This window comes from Chelonoidis abingdonii, chromosome 24, assembly GCF_003597395.2.
Source record: "Chelonoidis abingdonii isolate Lonesome George chromosome 24, CheloAbing_2.0, whole genome shotgun sequence".
Lineage (NCBI taxonomy): Eukaryota > Metazoa > Chordata > Testudines > Testudinidae > Chelonoidis > Chelonoidis abingdonii.
In genome coordinates, this window is record NC_133792.1 from 23,096,658 (window position 1) to 23,109,013 (window position 12,356).

At 37.8% G+C, this 12,356-nt stretch overlaps 1 protein-coding gene across 11 annotated transcripts in view; it reads right to left on the minus strand.

Annotated features, from left to right (window-relative positions):
* The window catches only part of DENND1A (DENN domain containing 1A), a 365,450-nt gene that overhangs the window by 124,695 nt on the left and 228,399 nt on the right, over positions 1-12,356 (minus strand). For all 11 annotated transcript variants that reach the window (XM_032767499.2, XM_032767498.2, XM_032767497.2 and 8 more), the window contains one exon: positions 11,674-11,775. In XM_032767499.2, coding sequence (XP_032623390.1) covers positions 11,674-11,775 — 102 coding nt within the window. The remainder of the gene's footprint in view (positions 1-11,673; positions 11,776-12,356) is intronic.

Consider the following 12,356-nt stretch of genomic DNA (forward strand, 5'->3'; position numbering starts at 1 on the left):
TTATTTTGAAATTTCCAAAAGGAGAAGTCCCTAATGACTCAAGGCAGATATCGCTGCGCCTCCTACAACCACCACATGCTCTAGGAGTTAGTCTTCTTCAGGGTGTAAGCATGTCATTGTCACAAAAGAACATGCATTTCAATTAGACCTGGCTGAAATTCATCATTTCCAGTTTGCGGGAAACCAACCAGAGAGTTAAAAAAAAATAAAATAAAAGAGCGCCTAAGTGAAACTGTCATGATGTATTTACATTTCACGTTGCTTCCAGGCTCCCTACTATGATGCCATGAATCTAGACCTTGAGAGCCATAGTCTGAGCCAGGGTTTCCACACTCCCAGCTCTGGTGGCAGGGAGCCTACAAGGGCGCAGAAGCCATGGATCTTGGAAGCCTGGAAGGCTCTCCAGCAGCCAGCCAACTCCAGACAAGGTTCTATTGGAACCCTGCTTGTGATTTGATAAAAATCTGTGGAACCTGAAGTGTTTTTGCAAAACATTTGGGGTCCCATAAATTGGCATTTTTCGATGAAATTGTTTCATTGGAAAATTTCCAACCAACTCTAGTTTTTAACTCTACCATTTCAACCCTAAGGAAGTTAAAATGCCGATGTATGAGGCAAACGTGCACAGGTGATATTTAGCTGCAATTAAAGTCAGATTAAGGAAGCATCATACCTTGAGATGAGAAGGAATTAAGGATTTGTAAACATCATGCACAATGTTTGATGAAGTATTACACAAGATACATCATCCCTGTTATTTTGGCCAGACATGATCACAGTACATATCACAGTTTAGATGCTCTTTTTATTCAATATAGGATTGTTAACATGGTCCCTTTGCCTGCCCAGCGTAATTCTATAAAAACAAGTACAGAAAAACATTTGACAAGAAGGTCATTAGTTAATTAGTGCGGGAACAAGAAATCATAAGCAGGCCCAAAGAGCTGTGTTTTCTCGCTGGAGTTTAAGTATAAGACTATTAAATATTTTTTCCTTTTGTGAATGGTACTGAAAAAAAGTTTAATACTAATGCTTGCCATATAAATGAAATTCCACAAATATTTTATTAGTAGTTTATAAACATTTTGGGATAGATATGTAGCTTTGTGTAAGTTTATTCTAAAAAAAGCTAAAATATGTAGGGAATAAATTCTGCATGCATGTAGAATGCCTACCACAATAGGTTCCCAATCCTGATTACATAATAAAAATATGAAATAAAAGATTGAGGATATCAAGACTGAGTCACCACACTCATATCCCTTAATGTATTTTAAAAGCTTGAACTGAAATTCTAAATGACATGTTTTTAACCAAGTAAAAAGAAAACCTATAAAAATGACAAAAGCATCTCCCAATGACAATGGTGACATTTCCATTCTTTGAAATGGTCAGTATCAACTGAGGCTCTTTTCTTCCTGCTTCTCAAAGGCTCTACACCACCTGTGCATCAGATTATTCCTCATTTAACCTTCACTGCCCTTTCTCTTTCATATTGGAGGTGTTTAATTACCTCAGATTCACAGAGCTGCACTTCAGGTGAACATAGTCCTAATGGTCTCATTACTATTTACACAAAGAAATACTCACTGATAGTAACTAAGCAAATATCAACTGTATATCCTCTTACATAGGCAAATTTAAAAACTATCGAAGCATTCAGGTTACCCGAATATTCTTTGGCCTTCTATCCATAGTCCAAGGGCTGCAGTTTTGAAGGATTACCCATTACCATTTCCTGTACTTCAAAATTTCTCATATATAAATAGGTTGTGACTTAGTTTGATGTCTTTTCTTTTTAGTGCTTGCAGCTCAATAACTTCTGATGTAAGGTTGTATATCTACATATTATTGTTACTGACAGCATTTTTGCTTCTCAAACACAAGCAGAGAATTAAGACTAAAAAAACCCTCTCCACACATTAATGTTTAACTTGCTGTGTCTGAGCTGCAATGACTACAACCAAACCATTAACAAATAGTTTCATCAGCAGCAATTTTTGGTGTTGAAGATGCTGGGACAGGATAAGTTCCCTCTTTGGCCTTGTCTTCACCGTACAGCTAAATCAGTGCTGCTGCAAACGATGCAGTGGCATTGATTTAGCGCAGGGGAAGGCAACCTATGGCAGGCATGCCAAAGGTGGCACGTGAGCTGATTTTCAGCGGCACTCACACTGCCCAGGTCCTGACCACCAATCTGGGGGGCTCTGCATTTTAAAAATTTTAAATGAAACTTCTTAAACATTTTAAAAATCTTATTTACTTTACATACAACAATAGTTTAGTTATATATTATAGACTTATAGAAAGAGATCTTCTAAAAATGTTAAAATGTATTACTGGCAAACAAAACCTTAAATTAGAATGAATAAATGAAGACTCGGCACAGCACTTCTGAAAGGTTGCTGACTGCTGATTTAGTGAGTCTAGTGCAGACCCGCTCAATTGATGGTAGAGCACTCTCCCATCAATTTCTGCACTCCACCTCAATGAGAGCTGGAAGCAATGTCAGTGGCAACGCATATCCCATCGACACAGCGAAGTGTAGACCCCACAGTCAGTAGATCTAAGTGACGTCAACTTGAGTTATGCTACTAATTTAAATTGACCAGCAGCTGTAGTGAAGACAAGCCCTTTGAAACAGATGTCACAGGAGTGAAATTGGTGAAAAGACAGAAGATATAGGAGTACTAATACCACATACTCCTGAAAGACACTGAGCTACTGCTTCCTTTGCCTTACATGACACAGAATGCTACAGCTTAAGACAGAAAAATGTCCCACAGATGGGATGGAGGGTAGATTTCAGAGGTAAAATGGGTATAGGAAACCAACAGTCCTCTTGATTTACAAAAGAAAATGAATGGCTGCAACAAATTCATACTGATAAATGTAATAGAAATAGCTATATGACGTAAGCCTAAACATCAAAGCCTTCTTTTGCTTCAGCTTTAGGTGCCATCTTGAGATACTTATTGGGACAATACTGTTTGCTGCATTCTGTGCAAGAATCACTAATGAAATCTCAGCCACGAACCAATTCCTCTCCAGGTTTTTAGTGCTGAGATTCTCCTGCCTGCTCGAGTAGGTATGACTGGCCATACCTTCTCAAATAGCCCATCAGCTCACATGATAGATATGATTTCCCAATTTACCTTGAAGATCTCAATGTTTTTTCCCAGGTATCATAGCTCTGTCTCCAAAACTCTACCAAAGGATCTCTGTCTAAATACTTTTGCTACCAGTGTGCACTGCTGCTCAAAAGACAAGCTTTTGGCTAGGAACACCCATAGAAAAGCCAGGAACCATAAAGAAGTCTGAGGATTTTTAAGAGCACTAGAAATACAATATATGCAATGTCTCTGTGTAATCCTGTTTATTGTCTACTCAATGAGTAGGGGCTTGGCCTCACTGAACAGCTTTTCTTGAAACTTGCAATTCTGCTGTCCTATTTAAACATTCACCTTCTTTCTAATTTTTCTTTATTTTTCTCAGAATCTAAAAAGGTAATGTCTTTTTCGCTGGTACATGCTACAATATGGACTGCAGGAAATGGAACCCATGCTAATATGTTTAACTTGCTCGTGTTGAGCTTACAAATTTACAGTTACAAAGAGAGATTTCTGTATATTTATTTTTAATGTTTTCTGAAGCACTACAAGGATTCTGTCATAAGAGGACTAACATTACTATTACAACCTATAAGATGGAGAATTAAGGAAGTGTACAGCATTGCTTATAAATCCAAATGCTATAGTTTATGTAAACGATCCATGCATTAATGAGCCTCTAAGCACATACTAACATGACAGACCATAACAGTTTTAGGGGTCTATCATGTCCATAATCTACGGCTCATTTCCTTTAATTGAAACCATAATCCCCTGAAAAAGCTCGCTCTCAATAGGCCAGATGTAATAACAGCTCCATCAGATTTTCAAGTCTGAACAGGATACAAAAAAGCAAAATTATTATTTTCATCTGTAACTCACCCATGTTTGACTGCTGTAACTTTTATTTTCTTGACTTTTGCTTTCTATGTTAGCATAAAAATAGGTTATTTTAATTTATTTCTCTCTTAAAAGATTGCGCTGCAGCTACATCTTGAAAGTATCTCATCATCAACCCAGAAAATTGTTAGTGTGTTTTTTATTAGTGTAAACTTGGGGAAAGATGTGCTTGATGCTAAAGTACAAGAATTGCAGTCAGAAGATCTAGATTCTAATCCTGGCTCTCTGACAGGCTTTTAATGTGGCTTAAGGCAAGTCATAACCCCTCTGCATCTTCGGTTCCTCATTTATGAAAGCAGAAGAATAACAACAGACCTCACTGGGGGTTGTGAGGCTTAATAAATTAGCATTTCTAAATGACTGAGCTCCGCAGATAGAAGGTGTTAACTATTTACTGATAAAGACCCGGGTAAAAAAATTAATAAACCCATTCCTGTGTGGTGTGTATAAGAGGAGAGTTTTGCACCTCCTTTAAAATTAAATTTAACATGGTATTACGGACTGCTTATTTGATGGATTCACACATTTACTCATTTCAATCAAGTCTACCACAATAACCACCTTTTACACTAATATAAAATAACGTAGCTTAAATAACAAAGCATTAAAAATAATGTATTTAGAGAAACTGATGAGTCAACAAAAGTAAAGCTGCTCCTTTGTTTACTCTAGAATAAATTAATACATAAAACAAAGTAGACTGAATAAACTGAACTGCGATTGGTATTCTGCCTAAAGAGATGGTAATGCTTTTTCTTTTTTATAATAAGATGGTGACCACTCAATATAAAGATTATATCTAACAGCCACATATACATACAACCTACACTGGGAGTGTTTTTAAAGAAGATTTTTATACTTCTGGCAGTTCAGGTTTAAAGGTCAGATTGAAACTATCACCATGTTTCAAAATGCAATCTGTGCAATGCAGCATAATGAAATGGTTCAGTAAAGGTGCTAGTGGAAATTCTTTTAATTAGGTCCAAGGCTTTTCAGTTGTCAACATGAATAAAGAAACATTCTCTTGCAAACAGAAAAAAAGAAAATATAAATGGAAGTTACCTTTCAAAAATGGATTTGCAATTGAGAAACAGAAGTTAGTGTTGCTATCTCTCAAAAAACATGTTTCAGTTCCCATGAAGTGGAGAAACAAACAGTAAAGTGTAAGAGCATCTAATTGTGAAAGGTTGCTAATAAATGGGATATGAATACTATGCAAAAAATTATTTACAGACAGCCAAAAATAATCAGAAGCCAATTTCAAGCACTCAAATACATATCATGAGTAAGATCGCCTTAGTGCAATATACAGGGCATCACAAATCAATGACCTTAATCTAATAAACTTTGCACAATGAAAGATTAAACTTCATATTTTTATTTCTTGCACTAAAGTAATTATACTTTTATAATATGAAGCTCTGATGTCTACAACTAAGACTCCAGTGTGACACTCTTATCATTTGAAATACTTAAAAATAAATCAATAGGGGCTGTACAAAGCATACAAAAGCAGAAAAACTGACTTCCTCAGCCACTGCTGTTTCTCATAGAGAGGTATGTAGGAAACATGCCAGCAGCAAATGCAACTGGAAGATAATCACAGTTCTTAATAAACCTCCTTTCTTAATATTGACAATTTTAAAAGTAATATTGCTATTCAAAGTGCTGTCACTCTCATATCATTAGCAACATGAAGCAATATCACAAAACACAAAGTTGAGCAGAGACAGACTTTAGCATTTCAAACATTTACCTACTAATGCAGATGTTTGCACCTTGATTTTCAAAGGAGCTGACCTGGGCAATTCTGGAAGTCTGATAGCTAGAAGGTACAGTCGAGTCAAGCCAGAGCAAAGCACTGACATTCTGTGTTAGGTGTTTAATCTGATTCTACTGGAACTATCGCAAGGTTATCCAACCTCTGTAACATGCACATTCACTGGAGAGACATTTCACAATAGCCCATTTTCACTCAGATACGAGGACTGAAACGGTAAAAAAACCTCACTCTGAACCATGGAAAGACCACAGTTTGGGAAGCAATGTCATTATCGTGAGACCCAAGTATGGCTCTCAGAAAAAGTCTCCAGCAAAATCACAGGACTTAAGGGATTCTTTTTTCCATGTAGCAAAAAGAGTTGTTCAGAAAAACAAGCAGACTATTAAAATTTTCTATTGCATGAACAGCATGCCAGTGAACACATCAAAGTAAATGTTACTCATCTCTGCATAATGCAAATGGATTTAATTCACCAAAGTAAATTTTGCATATATTCAAGAGTTAATGAAGTGCTCACTGCTCACATTACCTTGCAAAACTGAAAGCATGGTTTACTTTAACAGCCATTCATGACTGTGGAACTGTTAGCGATATTTTTAGTCCCTCAGCTAACAGCCTTCCATAGCCCCCAACAGATCACAAATGCATCCATGTGGAGTGAGCCCAGTGGAGAGACAGACACACCAGAATCTCCCATTTTTTCTTCCCCTCCCCCCTCGAAGAAAGTGTATATAATAGATCAGCTTCACAGTCTCCCTGCTGTGATGAACAACTTGATCCACTTACAGTTCCAAACACAGGATGCATGAAAGAACAGACAAATTCACTTCTTGCAAAGAAAAACAGCTGCTCTCTAGTGGTCAGATCCTAATATTAAACAGTTTAAAGGAAAGGAAAAGATCTAGAGGAGAACAATTAATTATCTAGATAACTAAAATAATGAAACAAGGAGCAATACAAATGAGGAATAAGACAGGAACACTGATTCCAAACATTAACTACACAAAGCAAAATGATTCAAGTTAAGTCTTTGTTACCAAACATATTCAACCCAGCTGTGTGTTTATACAGCAGTTGTGAAAAAAATATACTATGTACATTATTTGTGTCATGCCAGTTAATTGAATTTGCTAGCAGCACTTCCTCTGCAATGCTCCAAACATCCTCTAAGAGAAAATGTAGCTTTTAAACAGACCTGCAGAAAACTGAATCAAGAATTTTGAACTAATAAAATACAACTCTTTACTGTTATAAACGTGAAGAAAAAGTAAATAATGAAAGGAAGGAAGTCTCTTAAAATTTATTACATTCCAAAGCTTGAAGTTTTGGGTTTATTGGTGAAGTCTCTTCTGATGTTCTACAGTACTCCTGCAATAGCTCTTTTAATGAAGTCCCATAAAATTTAATAATACTTGATTGTTGACAAATCATATATACATATGAGGCTCAGGATTCGCTGTATGCAGACATTTCTTACATAATTTTATGAAATTTACAAGTTTGACATTTCCATGGTTGTGCACAATAGCATGAGTGATGACCAGCTAGCAGATTTGGATGCAAAGAGTAAAGTCAAAATGAAGAGATATTTAATACCAAAAAGAGGCACTGAAATAACTTTAATAAACTGAAATGCTGGCAAAAGCCAGAGAGAACAGAATCATACATAACTCACTCCTTCCTGCCTACCTGGCTATATATGGGATGAATGGAGGAGTCACATCGCAGACTACTGAGGAGTGAAGAGATATCACAGAGGCAAGCAGTGAGCATGCATGAGTTACCCAGTGCAATGAATGGGAAACTTACTCGGATTGGCTTCTGCCCTGAGGGAATAGTCACTTTCCAATGGACATGGATAGTCTCTCACCAAGCTATGGTAACTGGAAATTATTGTTCTTACAGCAAACACTGATCATCCAAAGTAACCTGCATTAAGCTATAACAATGCCTTTGACTTATCCCAGAAGAGGAATGAAACACTTCAGGAGTAGGGGCATCATTTTGAATGTGCCGATTCTAGAAGTTTGATATATGCCACTCTTGCTGATAACAATCCCCAATTTGGGAGGCTACTCCTGTCATAGTATTCTTTCCCCAATCTGAACCTTAGAGTCCAAAAGATGAGGTACTAGCATGAATTCCTCTAAGCTTAATTACCAGCTTAGATCTGATACGCTGCCACCAATCAGGACTCTGAGTGCCTGATAAACTCTGGTCTCCCCAAAACCTTCCCTGGGGACCCCCAAGATCCAGACCCCCTGGATCCCACACAAAGGAAAGTAACTCTTTCCCTCCCGTCTGCCTCTCTAGGCTTTCTCCTGAGTTCCTGGAAGATAGTGATTCAACTTCTTGAATCTTAAAAGAGGCTTTCACCGTACCTCTCTCTCTCTTCTCCACCACGTCTTGGTGAGTACAGACTTATACCTTAGCATGGAACCAGAGCAAAAAATCAATTAGGTTATTTAAAAGGAAATTTAATAAAGAAAGAAACCATAAGAATGGCTGGTAAATACAAGATGTAATTATTACAGGGTCTTCAGCTTAATAGACCCAGAGAGACAGCCTCCCCAGCAAAAATACAATTTAAGATATTTCCAGCAACTAAACAGACATTTGCAAATACAGAACAATTTAAAAAGCTAACCAGCCTTCTCTACTATTAATACTCCTATTCTGAATATATAAGAGACTGTAGCAGGGAGATTGCAAGAACCTGGTGACGTCTAGTCCTTTCAGGACCCAGAGAGCACACCACAAACAAACCACAAACAAAGGCTTCCCTCCACTGAGATTTGAAAGTATTTTGTTTCCTGATTGGTCCTCTGGTCAGGTGTTGCAGGTCACTGTTTGTTAACCCTTTACAGGTGAAAGAGACATTAACCCGTAGCTATCTGTTTATGACAACTCCCTTGGAACCCCTAGGGGTGAGAACAGATGTTTTTAGTTATGCTTCCACTTCCTTTCATTTAGTGACTTTAAAGTGACTCAGCCTAGCAACATCCTGAACTTTTTCTCCCTCTGAAATTTTGCTTCATGAATACAGCCAGGCAGTGACCAAAGTCATTTCTGACTCTTGGCTGTTTGGAGTTCTGTGTGAAATGGATTCTGAGGTCTCACCCACAACAAAGGCCGATCCCTCTCTTGAAACTAGTTGGCAGGCAGCAGGCAGGCCTAGCACTGAACTATGCAGGGTGAATACAAATGACTTCTCCCATGTCGAGTTATTCTTACCAGGAATGCTTGAAATATGCTGGTGATGAGTAAGGGTGGATGCATTGTGTTGAGAGGCTTGCACACGGGTTGACGTTCTCCAGATTCCTCCTATCTCTGTTTATTGCACTGCGATTGGAACAACTGTGCCATGTTAGTGCAGAATATCTAAAAGATGGATATTCTGTACATCAAAATTACATGAATATTAATGATCTAGGCAAACAGCTACGATGTTCACCTCTCTGTGTCTCAGGACTCAAAACATTGCTTCTTTATAGGCTCCAAAGCCCCACAGCCAGAAGTCATGTTTTTTCAATGTTGTGGACAAATTACATGTGTGTTATGTAGGTAGTTATCTATCCAATCTGGATAGCAGACCTTCACCACAGCAGCCAAGCTACAGTTATACGTTTTTATTTTGATCTGAGGATCTGGACTGGTGCAGATTAACTGAGTAAGTGCTAGGCTAATGCTGGGAAAGAGGGTAGATGGAGGTAGGTGTTTGTTCTTCTACTTCCTGCTGCTAAATGATTCACAGTCAAGAATCATCATTAACCAGGAAAATGCACTCACACATCCAACGACGACTACAAAAATGAAATAGGGCTTCCCTTTATTGAAAAATTAGTCACAGTCTGCGATCATCCTGCTGAAAATTGCAGCAGAAAACTCAACATTATCAGCAAAGAGAATCCACCTTTCCACAACAAATTGGGACAGAGCAAAGTATTTCAGTATCACTCTGATGCCAATCATCTCTGGAACGAAGACAAGTGCCCTCCATATGAATGTCTGGTACTCTATTAAATGGACATCACAGGACACAAGACTATTCTTTGAGTGAAATAGAAGGTACTCCTTTTTCAGTCTGAAATTTTTAAAGAAATTTTTCAAAATGCTCCACGCAGGTCCTATGGGAAAAAATCTTGAAAATGTTACACTGCCACTTTTTAGGAGCTGCAACACCAGCCTGCATTTTGGTCACCACGCAACAACAATTATGCTTCAAACAGGTGAATGACAAGGCGAAGCATGGAAGAGTATTCACTTGTTGTATATAAGGCCTGGTCTACATCAGAGGGAGTGGAGAAGAGAGAAATCAATCTAAGTTACATGAATAACATAGCCGAAGTTGACATACTTTGATCTACTTACTGTGGTGTCTTCACTATGGTAAGTCAACGGCTGACGCTGTCCTGTCAACTCCACCTGTGCCTCTCGCCCTGGTGGAGTACTGGAGTCGACGAGAGAGTGCTCAGCAGTCCATTTATTGTGTCTACACTAGACAAGATAAATCGACCCCCGCTGGATTTTTCACTGCCCTTCAATCCAGCAGGTAATGTGGACAAGCCCTAATACTGAAAAGCTACAGAGAAATCCTTACTTGAGTTTCCTTCTTCCAAACCACAAAAGAACCAGATTATGTTCTGAAGTATCCTGCACATCAATGTCATATTCAACTGCTCACTAAGACAGAATTTTATTTAGGTCATTAAGTAAGTGAAAGGAAACACTTTACAAATTATGGATCTTAATAGCTAACTGAATATTTTGAGCGTGACTAGTAAGAGAATCTCAGATTTTTCTGTCTTCTCCCAAAAAGACACCAGCTGGACTAGACATGGCTTCTCGTGCACTTGCTCTAAACACTTTGCCACTCATCTCCTCTTTTAGCTTCATTAATACTCTACTATCAGGTGGCATCAACACAGTGCAATGTAAATTGGGCACATCTTTGTCTCAGTACAGTTAAAGAACCAAACATTTATGCTACACCATTAAAATTAGTTTAAACATTTTAAATGGAACTAAAGTACACCACCAATACAGAGAAAGGAGGCCTATATAGAGGAATAATAGTTTAGAATTATTTTCACAAAACAGTCTTATGGCAAGTCTACACTACGGAGCTAAGTCGACCTATATTACGCAACTCCAGCTACGTGAATAAACCTGCTAAATTGACCCTTGGTGGACTGATCGTCGCAGTGTCGATCCACGGTAAGTGGAGACAAGCCCTTAGTAACTGATTATGAAGCAAGTGACTGGATATCAAAATTATGTTATAAAAAAAATAGGACACTGATAGAAATACAGAGATCCAGTTGGAGGAAACCAGGGAAAAAGATTCATTAAGGTATCTCTAAAAATAAATGTCAGTCCTTTATTGCTCTTTTACCATATAAGGATGGCTTGAAATTCCCTCTTTCCACAGCACTCTGCTTCACCCCAAAAATCTGCTTGAATTTGTTTTTTTTTTGTTTTGTTTTGTTTCACATTAGATATGTCATACATGTTCTTTCTTTTCTTCCTGCAAGACTTTGTAATTTTTACAGGACTTGGAATCCGACATATTAACTGGGTATTTTAATCAAAGTTGCAGCATTCCCAGCAAAAGTGTCAACTTTGCTTCCCTGTCACTCAGGGGTCACCAAAAGGCAACTTACATTTCAGCCTCCTGATGTTCTATTGAGTTCCATATCCCTCAAAGATTGCTAAATTCTGTCAGGCAAAAAAGATAAAGACAGGGGAAGCAGTTCACTTAACAGAACACATGGGGGCTTTGGCACCATCATCAGATACATGTTAGAAACTAAACAGATAAAAAGGATTGCTATTTCTAGTAATGCAGTAGCTTAAAATATCCAAACAATGTATACGTACCACATCACTGGGAAGGCTCTGTAGATCATCAAAAGGAGTTTCCAGTGTGTTGGTATCAACATTAAGAATCACCACATCTTCCAGGGCCATATTTCTAACTTTCTAAAAAAATACCAAAGAAAGAAAAGGAGGGGGAGGGAAGTCAAATCTTATCCATAAGGAACATCAATCATAACATAACATTCTGCTAACTACATTATTCCCCAAACACTTTAAAAGAAGCAAGTGGTTTCCTCCTATTCCTCACTCTGTGTGTGTATGCGCACACGCATGAAGTTTGTTGTTTAACATTTGTTGTTTTTGTTTTTCCATTTCTTCTAATTAAATCTTTAACTTGCAAAAGGACGTTTCTTAGAATCCTGTGTACTGTGATTTCTGGAGAAATTGTAATATTCTTTTAGATCATTCAGCCAGGGAGATATTTCAAGGTTTTCTAACATTCATTTACTTCTTGTTTCCCCCTTCAATCCTGATTCAAAGCACAACTTCTAGTCATATCAAGACTCAAAATAAGTAATTTTTTAAAAATTCAGTATTTTGTTTAAATAGCAAACAGAAAGTTGGCTCTTCCAGTTGATGAAGTGCTAGTAAGGCCTATCTTGGATCTGCGTTACCATCTCTGGCTTTGCCTTAGCACCTCCAACACCCATCATTCACAAATGAGATTACATTTTAGCAAAATG